Source organism: Lygodium microphyllum, chromosome 15 (assembly GCF_053477565.2).
Source record: "Lygodium microphyllum isolate KBCC chromosome 15, Lygodium_microphyllum_v1.1.10, whole genome shotgun sequence".
Classification (NCBI taxonomy): domain Eukaryota; kingdom Viridiplantae; phylum Streptophyta; class Polypodiopsida; order Schizaeales; family Lygodiaceae; genus Lygodium; species Lygodium microphyllum.
This window is the reverse complement of record NC_141149.1, coordinates 76,804,351-76,824,031: the sequence shown is the minus strand read 5'-3', so window position 1 is coordinate 76,824,031 and position 19,681 is coordinate 76,804,351. Positions and strand designations below refer to the sequence as shown.

Genomic DNA, 19,681 nt, shown 5'->3' with positions numbered 1-19,681 from the left:
TCCATTACTCGAAGTAGACACACTTCATAGTTCACAATAACTTATTTTTGGCGTAGGTGTCTCCAAGCTCAAACCTTGATTCCTTGTTATGCTTCCTCCAATGGTGCTCCAATGTTGATCTCTAATGCTTCCACCTTCAAGAAGATAGTATGCATGAACAGATAAAATAATGGAGTGCTCTCTAATGCTTCCACCTTCAAGAAGATAGTATGCATGAACAGATAAAATAATGGAGAGCTCAGATGTCACAATGACTCCTCTCTACCTTACCCTTAACTCAATCTCACTCATTCAAATGCTCAAGAATGGCACAAACAATTCTTCAGTTTACATGAAATAAAGTAAAAGCATTTTGGTAGCAAAAAGTCACTTTTCAAAGTGTTTTTCTATATTTGAAGGCCCGAACTGCTGAATGTTGTATTGGTAACGCTTCACCCCTGTTGGGCTAAAAGAAGAGGCTTACAAGGCCTTAAACTAGGATAGAAATATTGTTTGTTTGTTAACATGCTTCCTAGGTCAACTTTCCACCACATAGTTGATATTCATATTAGAAATCCACACACATTTCCCAGATTCCAAGTAGAAATCCCTGTATCTCACGTCAGTGGACCAGAGATGCTTGACATTTGTGCCAGTTAACTACTACAGAGCTTCATAACCATTTTACAAAAATGCCCATGTCCCAAATACAAACACATGTATCTTACATTGTTGGGACCACAAAAGTAATTCCAAGGTGGATCTAATCTTCAAGCTACCAACCATCATACAAAAATGCCCATGTCCCAAATACAAACACATGTATCTTACATTGTTGGACCTATAAAAGTAATTCCAAGGTGGATCTAATCTTCAAGCTACCAAGCCTTTGCCATGCCACTTACTGGTAAGTTCTGTTACTTTACCCAATTATTTGGAGTGCAGAAAAGTTTCATTGCTTCCCCGAAGTGACCTTGCTGGAATGTGTATAACGTACATAAATTATTAACCTGCATTCAACCTGTACAGATAACAGTCTTTTTCACGTGTGTAAAAAAATTGTCCTGTGATCTCCATCCAAACTACTGCACAATTTTACAAGGATGAAGAGAGATACGACTAAATATATGGGACAGAAGGTCCAGAACTGAAAGTCATGTGTTATGGTGAATTGCAGATTCTTTAGACAGCATATTCATGTCTCTTTTGGCAATAGTACTTGAGGCATTGTCATGCCACCTGACACCACAATCTCTGCCAGAAAATTGCAGTTTAGAAGCTCTTGTTGCATTATAAGATAACACATTTCTGAATCCATGCAGATCTTAGAAAAGCAAATGTTACATGCAGTGAGTTCAGTAATATGCACAACACAATAGTGACGAAAATTATCCAAGTGTGTTATTTGCCTGTTGCGACAAATTAGCACATGCAGTCAAAACCTAAGCAGGTAACATTTGAGATCAAGAAACTAAACACAGAGACATAAAGACATATCACAAGTCAAAGATACATACTGGCCTACCATGCTTCAAGCCTTCAAACCACACATTCTAATTACTGAAGCTTCAGGCTTTTTGGCAAATCCATAAGAGTTAAAAATAATGTGTTGTCTGAGTTACGATTGTGGACCAACTTTTTCTGAGATCCTCTTATGCTTTAACTAGTTCACAAGACATTAAAACAAGCACAAAACCCTACCAATGCCTTCCCGAACAGACAAGTTCGGTCTGATAATATCCTTTGAATTTATGAGAAAAATATCCCCCAAGTAGAGATGATTTGTGGGCACATAGATGCTGCATAGCTCTTCCTCATGTGATTTTGTCTGTTGAACACAGAATAAATACAGTCAACCAACAGAACCATTGCTGTATTTTGTCTAGCCTTAACAGAAGGCAAGTGCATAATCACGGGAGTTTTTTCATGAGAAAAGGACAAACCTGAAGAACAAGGGATGATGTAATGAAGCCAAATGCATATTCACCAACCCTCGGATGCCTGATTATTGCAACCTCTTTGAAAGCTCTTGAGCTTTCATCTTTCCATGCCAATGGAGAGAAACAGTTAGTGATTAATATAGAAAAGGCCTAAATACAAAAGTTTACTGATATATCTCTAGTACCAATGCACTTACAACCCTGGCTGACAAGCACTTTACTCACCTCTCAAAGAGGGCTAGGAATTAGAATAAGTGGAACAAGTGTTCTTTCCTTTCTACTTGTTAGTCATCTACCACCTCCATGCATCGACACACCTTAGCTGTGTGTCTTAGCATGTGAACACACCTTAGTGTGTGTAAGTTTAGGGTTAGGGTTTCGGGGAATCCCCAAGTCTATTTTCTTAAAATCCCTAGCTTTATACTTTCACATCAACCTATTATTCAGCTCTCTCTCTCTCTCTCTCTCTCTCTCTCTCTCTCTCTCTCTCTCCACAAAAAAATGGAGTTCCATCCACCTTGCTGCTGGTCTTTATTCACAAGGTCCACCACCCAACAGTGGTATAGCCACCAACATTGCCACTGCTGCCACCATGAACCTCCTCTCAGCGAGTTCACGCCACCTCTGCTGCTCCAGCATGCCCAGCTCAGCTTGAGCTGCAACATATGACACTACATTCTGCTTCCCACTGTTTTACCTGCGCTGCCTGTCCAGTGCTACCACGAGAACTGCACCATTGCTGACCTGGTCACGATTGCGCCTGCTGCTTAGGACTGCTCACACCACCAGCTGTCAAACACCCAACAAGCCACTTGCAGCAGCAGCAGAAGTGGAAGAAGAAGATGACAACAATGACATGCCTCCATCCTGCCTGTTGTCACCCACCTACCTTATCACCATCCATCCCATATCGTCCCACCAACCACACGTTGTTTGCATGTCCTTGCAATAGTCACCTCCATCTGCCATGTTGTCCGCTACCTACTGCATCACATCTAGTGCTTGTGTTGTGTCATGGGGACATGAAATTTTGAGATGCTTTAATATTGCTGATAACTTTAATCAAATGTGCAAGATTGTTTAGCACATGTGATGCACATGGCAGTTATTTCATGGTAACAGCCAAGGACCCCAAGGATGCAATGGGTGCCACAAGCAAAAGTTGTGATAAGATATGCCAACTACGCTTTGGTATTCGGTCAATGTCAGTTTTGACACTAGGACAATCGTTTGGCCAATAAGTGTCAATAGTGACACTAGGGACTAGCATTAATTAATTAATTAATACTAGTATAAGGGTCAACAGAGATTGGGGACCACTCCAAGTCGCAAATGGCCTAGCCAATTTAATTATGGATGGACACATTCAATTTTGGGCAAGGTCAGAACATTTGATATTAATTTTCACAATTATTTAATTTTGAAAATTAACAACTAGATAATCCTAAAAAATGAGTTTAGAAGGTTGCCACTTGGCAAAAATACCCATACAAATTGAAAAAACGTTTTTGGGGCTAGGTCTCAGCCATTCAATCAGTTTTCAGCCTGTGGGGGAGAGAGAGAGAGAGAGAGAGAGAGAGAGAGAGAGAGCTACTAGTCTGGATTTCCTACAGTGGGTGACCTTCTGGAGGTTGGTGATAGCAACAACCAATCAGTCTGGGACAAGAGATAGCAATTTTGAAGCCTAAAGGAGCTGACAACAGCAACAAATCGTTGGCAACACCAGTTTCTAACATCTCTGGCGGTAGGCGACATCCTAGGGCAGTTTTAGCAAGCAACAGCCATTCTGAAGGGTTTCTCCGCCACAAAGAATCTCTAAATTTTCTCTCTCCAACATTCTCTCACCTCCTTCACTCAATTCTCAAAGATCTCAGCCTATCTCATCCATTTGGAGTAAAGCTCAACCGAATTTGGTAGGCAACAAGGGAATTCTGTTGTAAACCCTAAATTTCTACAAAATTACGATAACCACCTTGAGGCCCATGTCATTAGTAGAAGGCATTGTACATTGAAATCCACACTTGCAATTTGTGGTATTGTGAAGGATTCAAATGCCAAGCCATCCCTTGTAAATTTTGGGAAACATTTGGCCAGTTGGGGTCCAATTTGAGCACGTCTTGGGTGAAAATCAAGGAGCAAATTGCCCAATTTATTTATTGATTGTTGGTACGACAAAATGCTTTTGGATCAACCAAGGAGATTGTAAAACCTCAGCTTGCATTAAATCCATGGACAATTGAAGTTAAAGAAATACTGAAAAGGGTGCCAATTTTGGGACCAACAAAATATCCATTGTCCAAGATTATTAAGATAAAAGTTTACATTTCAATTTATGTTTATTTGCTCATTGCTATAATTAAATGCTTGATTGAGGAATTACCACCCTACCCAAGAAGGAAGGCTGGTTTCATGGTTCCATTGCTGGAATACCACTCAATCACTTGATTTTGTGAGCTCAAGGCACCTAATTGCAAGCCAAAGCTTTGTGCGAGCGGTGATTTTTGTGTTCAACTGAGAAATTACAGCAAGATGTCTTCATCATAGTTGCCAATTAGAAATAAGTTTCATTCGAGATGGAAGAGATTTATGTATAGAGTATGACCCATATAATGTAAGTTATCATAATTCATGATCCTATACAACACAAATGGAGATTCAACATAGCATTAACATATACATACATAATGGTTCATTATTGATGACACTATTGGCTTTAATTATAAAGGAAACCATCAATATATACATGCATCATAGACAACAACTCAAGAAAAATTCTTGCAATTAATATGAATGTCAATGTTAGCGTGACAAATGAATCTATGATAAATGTTGGCTACAAAAGCTCAAACCCTTATGTAAGGGTAGGGTTTTTTTTTTAATTTGAAGCATGTGCTTCATAGACTTTTGGAATGCCTAGGTATGAAACGGGTTTCTTGGCAACTATGGTCTTCATATGGTGAGATGGAATCAAGCAATGATGAATTTGGAGCAATACAATAAGAAGTTTTAGCATGCATTGTTGCATGTCACTTCTTATCGCCCCGTACCCATTCATGAGCAAGTGAAAAAATATATTTATGGACTACCTAAAGAAATCAAGGATTTTTGCATTAAATCCACCCTCTCTAGCACATCTCAGCTCATAGCGACTAATGCTACAATAGATGCTTTGCTACATGGCAAAGATTTGGGCTTCCTAGAGTGTGGCGAGAAACCGAATAAAAAGTTATTCAAGACTGATAAAAGGGCAGATCTGAAAATCAGTCTGAAAAGAGGCCAAAGGGATTGTCCCAATAGGCAGCAAGCTAGAAAATCAAAAAATCAAGGATATCCTCAAGGAAAAAAAGCCCAAATCATCAATGGAATCGGTGCCCGATGTTGTTAGTGATCAGCCCCAATGATGATGCTACTAAGTTGTGCACAATATAGGGCAAAATTAAGGATCAACATGCATCGATTTTCTTTGATAATGGTGCATGAGCCAACTTCATCTCTGTTGACATTGTAGCTTGTCTAAGCATCAAAGAGGATGAGATGGAACCCATAAGGAAAGTTAGAATGGTATGTAAAAGCCTTGTAGAGCCTGTCACACCGCTCATTGGAAAGCTTTATTTACATATACAAGAATATGCGAACAATGAAGAGTTCTTCATTGCTCCACTTGAGGGTTGTGATGTGTTGCTTGATATGCCATGGAATCACTATATGCAAGCAGTAATTCATTCATGTGCAAAAGAAATCACTATTCAACATAGAAAAAGACACTCACACTTGATATAAAATTAAAAAGGGAAGTTGTCCTTGTTGTATCAACAGTTGCTATTTCTAAAGTAATGAAAAATCATCTTTCAACATACTTGGCTTTTACTAAGGGTAAGGATGATAGTGAGAAATATTGAGAGTATATCTAAGTTAGAGAATAATAGCATGTAATTTCTGAAAATGTATGTTGAATGCTTCTCTCAAACACTTCCGAGCAACTACCGCCTAAATGGCCTAAAGATTATGGCATAGATCTTATCCCTAAAAGTAGCCCACATAATAAGTATCCCTACAAATTCAATGCAACCCAGCAAGAGGAGATTATGAGTCAAGTGAATGATCTGTTAGAAAAATGATTAATTTAGCCCAACTCATCTCATTTTTGTTCTCTAGTGCTTTTGGTGCAAAAAAAAAAATTTTTGCGTCATACGTGCATTGACTATCGTGCTTTGAACAAGATCATGATAAAGAATTAGTTTCCAATCCCTCGATTCGATGATGTTATGAATAGATTGCAAGGGACAACCATATTCACTTGTATAGATTTGAAAAATGGATATCATCTTATATGCATTAGACCGAAGGATGTGCCTAAGACAGCTTTCAAAACATCTTTTGGATTGTATGAGTTTCTTGTCATGCCTTTTGGACTTATAAATGCTCCTGCCACATTCAATCGGATATGTAAATATTTATAAACGTATTTTGCACTTTGCTGAGGGCAATTATATATTATTGTCCGCATATCCTTGTATATGTAAATAATATATAATTGCCCTCAATAAAGTGCAAAACATATTTACATATACAATGACTGTCTACTCAAAGAATGAGGTAGAGCATAAAAAGTACTTGAACATTTATGTTCAATGAACTGCGTAAGCAAGTGGACCCTGCAAAGGCTGAGACAATACATTCATGGCCACCTTTAAAAAATATGCATGAGATCCGCAACTTCTTGGATTTATATTCTTACTACAAAAAGTATGTACACGAGTTTGCTGAAATTGTATGCTTTATAAAAGAAAAATATACCATTTAGATGGACAACAATGAAAAATTCAGCATTTGAAAAGTTGAAGGATAAGATGACTTTAGGTCATGTGCTTGTATTGTCTTCTCTAAGATAGTCATTTGTGGTTCAATGTGATGCATGTGATAACAACATTGGGGATATTCTTATGAACGATCGCCCAATTGTGGCTTATGAGAGTCAATTTCTCCACAGTACCAAAAGAATTTGTAGGTCTATGAGAAAGAGCTATTGGTTGTAATTCATACACAATCTACATGGGACTTCAATGTTGCCTTCTGTGTGGATCAATAGTGCCGATTTCTATGATGCAATGGAGTGTCGTAATATAGGTGAAATCCAACATTACTTGTTAGGGATTGATTTTCTAGTGCAGACAAACCATCAAACTTTGAGGTACTTTCTGATGCTGACAAAGCTGTCAAAGAAGCATATGAGATCGGCAATTTTTATCTCTATATTTCATTTTCAGATTATACATATTGATGGTAAAGAGAATATTGTGGTTGATGCACTGTCACATAAGCCACAAATTTCAACTATCAACATGGTTTATCACACTGAGTTGGATGCTATGAAAGGGGAGTATGCTGTTGATTCAGACTTTGCTAATGTTTATGATCAGCTTTGCAATGCCCATAGACATAAGCACTTATGCTTGGAAATGCATTTGTGATTATGTATAGATGGTTGTGTATCACAAAGCAGTTGAGGCCTAGAGTTATTCCCGAAAGTAATGCTTCTTCGTATGCAAGGGACAAAGATATTAATGCCACAATCAAGGCAATGGAGCACTTCTTTTATTGGCTAGCTTTGAGGCATAATGTAGAGCAGTTTGTTAAGACATACATCGTATGCCAGAAGATAAAGCATGATAGGCAAAGATGTATTCCAAATAGACCTTCGCAAAGCATTGTGATGGATTTTATTTTTGAGCTTCCTAGGATTTCTAGAAGGAATGATGAGATATGGACTATCATTTGCAAGTTTAGCAAAAAAGCCAATTTCATTCCGATGAGAGAGAAAATAAAGGCTGATCATATGACTCGATTATTTTTGCAGCATATCTTTAAGTATCATGATAAGCCAAAGTCGATCGTCAGTGATCGACATCCTCGGATGGCTAGCTTATTTTGGAAAGGATTGTTTGAGAATATGAATACCATGTTGAAATTCTCATCATCCTTCCATCCCTGGACAAATGGTCAGTTTAAGGAAGCCAATTCCACAGTATTGAATCTTTTAAGATGCTATGTTTCAAACCACAAGACACAATGGGAGCAGTATTTGCCATTGATTGAGTTTGCATACAATAATATGGTGCTGCATAGCTCCACTGGCAAAGCTCCATTTGAGGTGGTTGAGGGTGGCAAGAAGGTACTACCTATTTTGCAATCTAAGGATAAGATCTTTGAGGTTGATTGTTATGTGGAAAACTTGAATGCAACCTATGCAAAGATAAAGTATGTACTTCAAAGATCACAAGAAAAGCAAAATAAGACAACTGATCACCATAAACGTGTTTTGTACTTTGCTGAGGGCAATTATATATTATTGTGTTTTGAAAAGGTAAGGTTGAAAAAGATAAAAGAAAAAGAGAGGTTGTATTCAAAGTTCAGTATGAGATACTATGGGCCCTTCTAGGTGTTAAAAAGATCAACAATGTGGCATATCAATTGAAATTACCTTTATATTGGCAAATATACAATGCCTTTCATCTCAATTTATTGAGGCCTTTTCATCGTGATGTACCAAAGAATAGATCTATTGAAATTCAACCTAAGATTGAGAAGCTAGATAAGATCTTGGTACCCAAGCAAATTTTGGCACATAAGAAAAAAAAAGTCATAAATAAAGTTTCCAAGAGATATTTGGTAAAGTTTTAGAACTTTTCTCCAATGATTGTAAAATGGATAGAAGAGCATGACTTGGCAGACCATCCTCAGTTGTTGCAACTTTACCTACTTAAGACATATAGTGTACTCTCAATGTGTTGATTATTGAAACCAAGAGCAATCAAGTAAGCATATATTTCTCCTACCATACCCTAGGTGTCTATTTCAAACCATGCTCACCATTCAATAAACAGTAGTTTCCACATCCAACTAATGTACATGCCAATCAAAATGAGTAACCAAAGCAATAACACTATGAATGGTAGTCATATATGAAATGGATACAAACGTCTCATCATAGTCAATCCCATATTGCTACGCATACCCTTTGGCAATAAGATGTGTCTTGTAGTGATTTATGCTACCCTAAATCTATATGTTGATATGTAAATCCACTTTGTGCCTATAGCAAGCTTGCCAAGAGACAAGTCACATGACTACCATGTTCCATTTTTATACATAGAATCTAGCTTTGACTACATTGTTGTCATCCACTGCTCACTCTAAGAGGCATCATCAAAAGAAATGGGCTCTTCATTACATGCAATAGCAACAAGAGCCTATGCAATAAGATGACTCTGAGCATGTGTAGTGATTGCCCAAGTTTTGCCACAAAGAGAGAAACAAGCTATTTACTATCTCATAAAGTATCCAACAACCATCTAGAAACATGTTTAGCCTCTCGAATAGCAACTCTTTCATGATGAAAGACATCATCAACAATATCCCAATCAATGGATTGAACATCAGGTTGCTAATTTTCATGCAAAAGCGACTAATTTTGCTACTATCCCCCATCATTAGGTTATTGTAAATGACCATTTTTGGTGCACCTTGCTAAAATAAAGGCAATAAGCTGTCAAACATATCCATCAAACCAACAAGTGGCTGATTTACATAGTCAAGTCATTTCAACGAATACAGCATCTCTACTTACAGAGGGCTGATACAAACAATACCCTTTACTTTTTACACTATGGCCATTGAAAATACATTTAATGGCTTTATCACGAAGCTTATGTCTTTTTGGTTGTTCCACCAATGCATATGACAAGCAACCAAAGACATGCATATGGTTCACCACTGATTTATGGCCATGCCAAGCATCATAAGGCATACAAGCACTCAATGCTTTTGTTGGGCTTTGATTCAGCACATATACTACACGCATTACAGCAATCAAGCCAAAATTTTGGTGGGAGCTTATTGAAAGACAGCATAGAACGTGTCATATCCATAAGAGTTCAATTCTTTCTTTCAACCGTACCATTTTGTTGAGATATGTAAGACGTAGTACACTCATGTTTAATACCCCTTTCAACCAAGAAAGTGTTAAATTCACGTGACATAAAATCCCCCTCTCCTCAATTAGTACAGAGAGTAATCAACTTGTAACCAAGACTAAGAATGTTTTAAAGCATGCAAAAACCTCCAATTTGTGCTTCAATGCATATACCCAACAACAACGAGCCATATCATCAATGAAGGTTACAAAATACAAATATCTCTCACTAGAGTTAATGTGCATGGATCCAGAAACATCTCTATGCACAAGCTGTAATTTATCATCACCACACACAGATTCAATTTTGAAAATGCATTTTTTTAATAAGTGTACAACTCTCACATACATTATGAATCGATGCTTTCAACAAAGGCAGATCAAGCACCATATTTTTATTTCTCAAGCAAAGCAAACTACCATAATCAAGATGACCAAATTGAGCATGCCATAGTGTCATCCATAGTGGTGGCATCAACTTGTAGCATGTTCTCTGATGCTTTCTTCTCATATAAACCAAGCCGATAAAGGCCGGTCCTTAACCATAAAACTAGCATATCCAAAGGTTGAAATTGAAAGCAACTTTTTCTTTATGCCCACATATAAAACCTTCAAAAGCATGATGACACCCCCATTTATTGCAACAATGGGAATTTTTCCAATACCCTCGATTGCATAGGAAGCATTATTAGTACACATGTGGATCCCCCCTTTTGTACATCTACAAAAGATACAAACAAGTCACAAAAGTAAGTAATGTGCTTTAAAAACACCGTTGTCAAGATACCATGTATTCTTATTTTCAATCACTAACGAATACTGAGCATGTGGTGAAGGATCATACAAACAACGCACAACAAAGGCATAAGAATGTTCGTTGTCCAAACTAGCCAAATGTGCTTCTACTTCCTTCAATTTGCTGAATTTTCAACAACTCATAGTTAATTGTTTTCTCTTTTCGCTAGCAATCTTTTTCCTACATATCTCAATGACATGCCCCTTTTGTTTGCAACGATTGAATTTTTCTTTTTATTACCCTCATCCTTTGTACCTTGAGAGTTTAAAGAAGGGGCTGATTTGCCTTTGCCTTAGAGTGAGTTTACTCCATGATTTTCCTTTGTTTTTGTGGCTAGTTGCAAATGCTTGATTAACCATGGTCATATTGGAGCAATTGACCCACAACTGCTCCTATTGCAATAATAGTAGAACTAGCTCATCAAATGAGTATTCATTGGCGGTTTCCTTTGGCAAGCAAGTAAAGTGCAATGGCAAAACTCTACTACAACTCAGTAAACCAACCAAGACAATAGAAACAAGAGATGCGTCTAGAATAATCCCATCTTTCTTAGCAAGCAACTCTCAAAGGTCCTTGGTCCTTGACATGAGTGATATAAGCATCTACTAAATCACCTCCTATCATATGCTCTATCTCGAGTTGCTTATGCAAATAGATAACACGTGCCTCACTACGCACCCAATACAAAGAGGCAAGCTATCCCAAGCATCCTTGGCTCTTGTGCACAACCAAATATGTTGAATGCTCTATCTCTTACATGAAACTGCAATCAATCCCATCTCAACTAATCAAATGTGGAAGGAGGAGGAGGAGCAGCAGGTATTGATGATCCACTAGTCACTGAAAACGAGCTAGATGCACTTGGATCATACTCAGTCCCATGGCCTATAGACCTTCTCTTTGTGCCAAATACATATCCGCTAAGCTATTTTGCAACCAAAACATGTCTCATCATGTATGCGCACATGGAATAGTTGATCCCATCCAACTCATCATTACCAAACATGTTGAGCAAGTCATTCTGAGCAGCCATTCCTTGCTGCAAATTGCTTGCATTTTTTACCAACTTTTGTCCAAAGTACAAATGCATATGCAACGCAAAAAGAATGCAAAGGGAAACTCAAAAACTTACAATTTTATGCTTGAATATTAATGGAGAAGCTGAATGTCAAGAAATCGAAGTAAAATTTGTGCCAATGTCCTCAAATGTTATGCAAAATGATGAGTTGGGCCCAATGTAGATGAATCTGGGAAAATTCCATGAAGCCCCAAATTTTTATGATAAAATTTGGTCACATTATGGCTCAAATGTCAAAAGCCCCAAATTTTTGTGAGCACTAGAGCCAAATTTCTCTAATTCAATGAAGAATTTTGTAGAATTAACTAAAATCCCAAAATCGATGAACAAATTTCAGGCTATTAGATGCAATTTGAGAAAATCTCCCAATTTTAGCCTAGATTATGCGTAGATGGAGGTGTTTGTGGGAATAGGGGCCTATGTAACTCGAAGGTTGATTGATTGAAGTAGCATTAACTTTAAAAGTTAATTTTGAAACTGACACTCTAAGTCAAATCGAACATGACATGGCTTAGGTTGTCAAGGCATTGCAAGCAAGTGCAAGGTGTGGGTGTCGCAAAAGATTGGCGAACCAAATAGATTGCAGGTGTGCCTTGCGTGGGGGCAAATGCATTTGGTGACAACAAGCAAATAGGCCAATGCAATGTCCCCAGCTAATGGACAGGTTGTCAAACGGGGCTAACATATTGACACACAGCATGAGCTGCATGAGCTCTCATATCAAGAGCAGGCTACATTGACATGCAACATCAAATGTATAGCCTACCAAACGTGCAAGCAACCATTTGACTCTGCAGCAGACAAACTCAAGCTAGACCGGTGATGTTGATCACAAATGATCGATAACATGCTATTGTTTTCTTCTAGGTACATGTGTGACTTCTTGGAGCAACAAGAAGCAACCTATAGTTGCCCTTTCACCTGCAAAGGTTGCACTTGTGAGACTGTTTGGCTTCCAAGACTGTTGGAGGAGCTTGGTTGTTTACAAACAGGGGCTACTACGCTTCTATGTGACAATGGAAGTTGCATAGTGTCAGCACAAAATCTTGTATTTCATGCTAGGATGAAGCACATAGAGATCCAACATTACTTTATTCATGAGAAGCTCTTGGACGAGCATTAATGTGGAGCATTGCAAAACAAGGGACAATCTAGCATATTTGTTCACCAAGATGCTCCCTCAGGCCATCCTTTGTCAGCATTCTAGATCCCTTAGCCTTAATGTTGCATCCAAGATCCGAGGAGTGTTACAGATTTGGTCGCCCCCAGGATAGTGACAACATGTACGGGGCAGATAAGGGCAGTTTGTGCAGCATCACATTCTACTGGAGTAGATCGGATAACAGTTTTGGGAAATAACCAGGTTTCGGTAGAGATTTGGGCAGGTGGATCAGGGCAGACCGTTTTGCCATGTGCAGCAAACTACATTTATTGCAGCAGTTTATTATTTTATTTTCTTTCAGCAGTCAACTTGTTTTGACTGGCTGACATGATCAGATTACTTCATTATTTTTAGCCCAGTTAGGCTGGCCAGCCCCTAGGTCACAATTACTTCAGATTTACAGGTTGAGAGAGATCTCCAGCGGGTTATACTCACACAGCCCTTGTATATATCTGCCTTCAGTACTCAGCATTCATTCTCTGCAGTCTTCAGATCTCTCTCTCTCTCTCTCTCTCTCTCTCTCTCTCTCTCTCTCTCTCTCGTAATGGATGTTATATTTATAAAGTACTAAACAACAAAAGAGTTACAAAAGTCATGTTACAAAAGTCATGGCAAAGACGCAGAGGAAATTGCCATATGCCAGGGAAGTAAGTCCTCCCGAGGGAGTAAGTCAGAGTGCCGAATAAGATCTATCTGCCAATGCAAGAGGCCTTTAAGCCTCGCAATATGTCCCTGAAAATTAGAGGCTGAATCAAAAAGAAAAGCATTCCGAATGGTCCAATTGTGCCAGCAGCCCCAGTATCTAAGAAAGTGAAACAAGATCTTCATATGCGACTGTGCCCGTGTGGGGTATTTGGGCCGTACAAAAACCCAATCAAAAGGGCTTAGCGAGAAACCAACCACCGCTCGCCAAACCGCTGACAAGAGTGACCAGATTTTCTTAGCGAGAGGGCAAGAAATAAATCGATGACAGGCCGATTCCACACTGGTGGTGCAAAAGAAACAATTGCCGTTGGAGATTCGACGCTTGGAAAGGGCTGAAGCAAGAGGAAGACCACCAATCATTACCCTCCAAAGAAAGACCTTGCATTTGAAAGGTGTCTTGTTCAACCAGCCCTCCATCACAGTTTCCTTCCACCATGACTGAGATTTACGCAATCCCCATACAGTATTAGCTTTAGTAACCAGCCATTGATGATCTTTAATCAGAAGATAATACACCTGGTTAGCTGAGGCCTTTTCCAAATGCAGCCAACCTGCAAGGTCCCAGTCCTGCCAGGAACGATCCAAAGCAAGGGCAGGAAAGGGTTGTCTGCTCTAGAGCACCAACAAAAGCTGTTCCCATAAATCACGGTATCCACGAGAGATCCTGAAAAGCCTCCTGCCTATACGAAATGATATCAACACATTGCGACTGGCAAGGGTGGCATCTACAACTGAAGTCAAGCCCAAACGTGCCATGCGATTAAATTTTGGTCTGAGCTCATGTTTGCCTTCCCAAGAAAGTAATCGCGAGGCTGCCAACAATTCCAGTTGAAAAGAGTTAGTATCTAAGCGGTCCTCCGCTGGATGCCACCGAGCCTTCTAGAGAACTAATTTCCAGAAGCATACCAAATGAGCAAGCAGGGATGAAGAAGGACTAGAAAACTGAGATTCTGCATTAAGAGCATGCCACTAGGAGCTCCGAATGTGGGTATTACCATGCAGAAGCCCGTGATCCTCAAGAAAATAATGGGCTATAAAGACCCACGGATGATGATCCAAACACATGGCACGAAAAAGAGACCAACGAAGTGCCAGCATATGAGTTTCGGCATCCAAAATAGCCCCACCACCCATGCGTTTGGGGATACATGCATGCGACCAAGAAATCCATGAAATGTCTGCATGCAAGGAGTCCTCCTTCCATAACATGAAACGAATCTACTGAGTAAGAGCATTCAATGTAGTAGTAGTCCAAGGCAGCAATGGCAAGAAAAATGTGAGCATTGGCAACATAATTGTCTGACCTACTTTGAGGCGAACATGGAAGGGCCAAGCCTGCGACTTCCAATACAGAAACTTAGCTGCCAGTTTCTGTGAAATCCACTCTAGTAGTTGCTTTGGCCAAACATCAACATCCAAAGGGTACCCAAGATGCCTAACAATGGAACCACGGGGAACAACCATTCCCTGCTAGTCCAATGACTGTAAATCTGACTCCGTGCAACTGAGAATGGCTGATTTCAAAGCATTGATATGAAGACTAGAAGCATGACCAAAGAGAGTCCAAACATCTAATGCTTTGCGAAGATTATCCTTGTCCGCACGCAAAATCATAAAGCTGTCATCAGCCAAGAATTGACTAATGAAGTGCTGTCCAAAAGGAAGAGACAATCCAGCCAACTGAGTAGAAGCTGCCATATGAGATAACATCGAAAGAACCGGATGAGTCACAAGGGCAAAGAAGAGACGACTCAAAGGGCAACCCTGTCTCACAGAGCGTGCAAGGACAAATGGCTCGGTAACACCACCATTTAGCATAACTCGTGAAAAAGCCGCAGCACTAATGATGTAGATCAAACGAGACATCCGAGTACCCAAGCCCATAGTAGACGTAAGTTCTACAATGAAAGACCAGTCTAAATAATCAAAAGCCTTTTCCAGGTCCAATTGAATCAGTACCACCTCCTGATTAGAGTGCCTTGCATAGTCAATAGCCATTTGCACATTTAAGATATTATGCAGAATGTTTCGGCCCTTAATGAAACCATATTGAAGAGGATGCACAATGGCAGGAAGATGCTTATGGAGCCGATTCGCCATCACTTTGGAAAAGATTTTATACATCGAACCCATCAAAGAAATTGGTCGCCAATTTTTCAACATTGACGATGAAGGAACTTTTGGAAGCAGTTTGATAAGACCTTCTTTCCATGAGAAAGGCATGAACCCCGTTTCCCAAACCTGCTGAAACATAGCCATCAATGGTTTCACCAGTTGGAAAGTAAAAACCTCAAAGAATTCATTGGTGAGACCATCCCAATCGGGACTTTTATCCTTGGGCGAGTGTAACAAAACATCCATAACCTCCACCTCACAATTATCTGTCTCCAAAGTAGTTTGCATGTCATATGGAACCTGATTGCGGACCAAATCATAGAAAACTGAGCGTGCATAAGTAACTTGGTCAGAAGGTGAACGAGCAGAACCAAGAAGATCTAGAAAATAATTCCTGCACATATTCACAATAGTCTGAGGATCAATGACCATTTGACCTTCTGGATCCTAGAGTCTAGTCATATTTTCACAAGCAAGAGATGTATGTAGAGCTCGAAAGAACTTATGAGACTAACAAGTACTATCTTGCAAATTCTCAATCAAATTTTGCAATTTGGCCTGCTGATAAGATTTCAACTAAAACTCTTTAATAAGATCAGCCAAACGCATAGCCAGTGAGAGCAGAAATACATTATCTAGAGTCTCTACCAGTAGAGAACAAACCAAAGCCAGTAAATCCTCCGTTGCTTGTCGACGCCGCCGACAAAGAGAGGCATGATGGATCCCATACTGCCGAACAACCCGTTGCACATTAGAGAGCAATCGTTCAAAAGAAGCATTGCCCTCAGAGGAGAAGTCCAATAAAAATCTATCAATCAATTGCTGCATATAGCCCCGAAAGATTGAATGCTTCAAATAAGATGAGTTGAAACGCCAAGGGAGTTTATCCAAAAATTGCTTAAAAGGTGCAATGGGTTGTGCAAGCATCTCAAGCTGTAGAGGAAAATGGTCTGACAAGGCATATTGCTGCAACACTTTCATTTCCAGCATCTCAAGAAGAAAATCATCATTTTGCATGATGTACATGCGGTCCAACCGCGACCATGTAGTTGTATACTGCGCAGAATGGAAAATAAACCCTGTAGAAGAAGGGTGTAGCCATGGCCATAGATCTTGCTTAAGTACGGCAAGAGCAAACGCATTCCACACACGGCTTTCCAGAGCGTCCATCACCGAATGCTCTGATGTGGACTGTGAAGAATCAACACACATATTAAAATCCCCCATCAAAACACCCCATCTGCCAAGTGACAAGGAGGTCTGCAAAGCATTCCAAAGATCCCGGCGGGATAAAGGGTCATTTGGAGCATAGAGGCCAAGTAACCATAAGATCTCTCCTTCAAATAAAACTTCAATCATCACAAAACGACCATGTACATCATTTTTAATAAGAACAGGCTGATATTTCTCATGTACAATCATAAGCACACCAAAATAATGCATGGCATGTGTCCCTACATAAAACAAGCGAAACCCATGGCAATCCACAACTTTTCTTGCTTCACCATGACTCTTGTGCTCAACAGCACACAAGACATCCCACCGATTCTCATGCAATACAGTCCACATGGCATGTTGCTTATTGTGAGAACAAATGCCTCGCACATTCCACGTGGCTATCTTCATGTGTATTCAAAAAAGAAAATCAAGAACGAGGCAAAGCTTGCCTTGATTTAACCTTTTCTACTAGAATGTCAAGGATGCCCTCATCCAAAAAATCAGCTAACACGGCAAAAGAGTTCTGACGGCCAGATTTAGAGGTAGACGGTATATCCACTGTCTTGGGAATGGAATGGGGATAACGACGATCCCATGGGATAATCACGTTACCTCTAGCATCAAAAGCTAACTTAGCAGGTGGGCCCTTTGGACCGTCCGTATATACTTTCCTAGTAGGTTGATTACGAGGAGCAGAAGAAACCATAGCATGAGCAGTGTGCTCTGAAGACAACATTTCTTTCCTGCGCATATAAGTACGCAAGGAATCTTGTGAAGCATTAGGCACAGTATCTGCCATACCAGCATCAAACCTTTTACCTTTTTTGGCACGAACATCTACCTAGTCATTGCCACGGGAATCCAAACCCGAAACATGTTGTTTACCTTTATCCAAAACTTTAGGTGGTTGGGTTGCATCCTACAACGGAGCATCAAGCACCACATCTTCCATGGGCGGCAAAACATGCTCAGCATCTGAAGTCGGTTGTTTCACTCGGCATTCAGCCATAAAATGCCCCAATTTTTCACACGAAAAACAATGCCTTGCAAAGTTACCCCATTTCAAACGAAAGTGTAAAGGATGCATGCCAGAGCAATTAAGACATAACCAAGCAGGCCTTTTCCGAGCAGTGTCCCATAACATACACAAACGGTTACGATTCATGGCCCTTAGGCTCAGGGGGACCAGAACAGTGCCCACAACAGCCATGGCATCCTTTAACAGTGGCCAATAGACAGCCGGACAGTTTTCCACTTCGACCCACACCGGGCATTCACGTTGAAGCAGGCGCTGAAAATCTGCCATTGGGCGCCATGGCACAACATGGACTAAACGGCGATCAAAGAACAATAGCAGTTTAGACAGCAGATCAACACGATGCTTCTCAGATTTCAACAGCACCTCATAAAAGCCTCGGGGCCCAACAAAAATCTCTTCAACACACTCCCCTTGTAGTAGACTTTGCAGCCACTGGCGAATATGGGAAAGCACTAGGATCCTACCAGTGAAGAAGAGTATAACAGCACGTTCATAAAACACTGAGAATGAGCGCAAGACATTTTTCGAGTCCACAGTGGCTTCCAGAACATCTTCAGTTCCAGAGTCAGAAAACGCTTCATGATTATGTTGAACATAATCGCCAAGCAAAGTGTTGGCAAACTCCAACAAATGCTCCCAGTCAACACCGTGAGAATCCACAGAATCAGAAGCAACTTGAGCATAAGAACGTTCTTGATGATCCATTGTCTCTTCCGAAGTATGCTTGATGCGTTTGCCCGCAGGCTGAAAGTCAGGACCAATGGGCATCTCCTCTGTGCAGGGAACCATATCCTCTAGTTCCTCTATATCAGAATCCGGACCAAGGGCTGCCACCGTTTGGTAGATAAAGGTCATATCCAGACCAGCCATGTTGTATCACCACTTGTGCCCGTCAGATGCAGAGCCAGGAGCTCACGGAAGGCAGAAACGGCACCAGCCTCTCTCTCTCTCTCTCTCTCTCTCTCTCTCTCTCTCTCTCTCTCTCTTTCTCTCTCTCTGTACAGATCAGTGGGCACTCTGGTCGAGGCACTGCTTCTCTGACGACTGTCAAGATTAGGGTTTACAGCAGCTGGGCGCCTCTGCAGAGAACAAACGCGAGCAGGCAGACCCGCAGACAGCACAACCGTCGAACCAAGATGGGCGTCTGCAGGCGTGGCAGCGTGACGGGGCAGTAGATAGGCGCAACAGAACCCGGGACGATCCAGCACGGCGCTCAGGACCAGTACGCAATAAACAAGGCCTGACGGGACCAAAGGGCGACGGCAGGGACCCCGACCCCCAGGACTGACGGGCGACGGCTTATGCCGTCTGCACGCAGGTGGAACCAAGCCGGAGGATGACAAAACGGTGCAGGCGGCAGGTCACGACAGGGCGCCATCGACGATCGTCATCTCTCTCTCTCTCTCTCTCTCTCTCTCTCTCTCTCTCTCTCTCTCTCTCTCTCTCTCAAAGTCCGGTCATATGCTTCCACATTCACTCTTACAAGAGCGGCTGTGAACGAACCTGCAACAGCAGTGTACCAGAGAGAAACTGCTGAACTGCAGCTGTTTGGGGCAGCTCTTGGATAGGGGTAGCAGTCGTCAAGCCTGAGAAGGTTCAAGAGGATGGGATGTCTCACCAGCAATATAATGCTGCCGAACAGCAGGCAGCAGCAATGCCTATCTACTGAACAAAATG

General features: G+C 40.7%; 1 protein-coding gene across 1 annotated transcript in view; it reads right to left on the bottom strand.

Moving 5' to 3' along the window:
- Positions 1-361: 361 nt before the first annotated feature.
- LOC148024682 (protein CONTINUOUS VASCULAR RING 1-like) overlaps positions 362-19,681 on the bottom strand; it is a 95,892-nt gene continuing 76,572 nt past the window's right edge. Inside the window, exons 5-7 of the mRNA XM_087694331.1 lie at positions 1,923-2,020; positions 1,681-1,807; positions 362-1,233 (exon numbers count right to left, since the gene is read on the bottom strand). Coding sequence (XP_087550457.1) covers positions 1,175-1,233; positions 1,681-1,807; positions 1,923-2,020 — 284 coding nt within the window. The 3' untranslated portion in view covers positions 362-1,174. The remainder of the gene's footprint in view (positions 1,234-1,680; positions 1,808-1,922; positions 2,021-19,681) is intronic.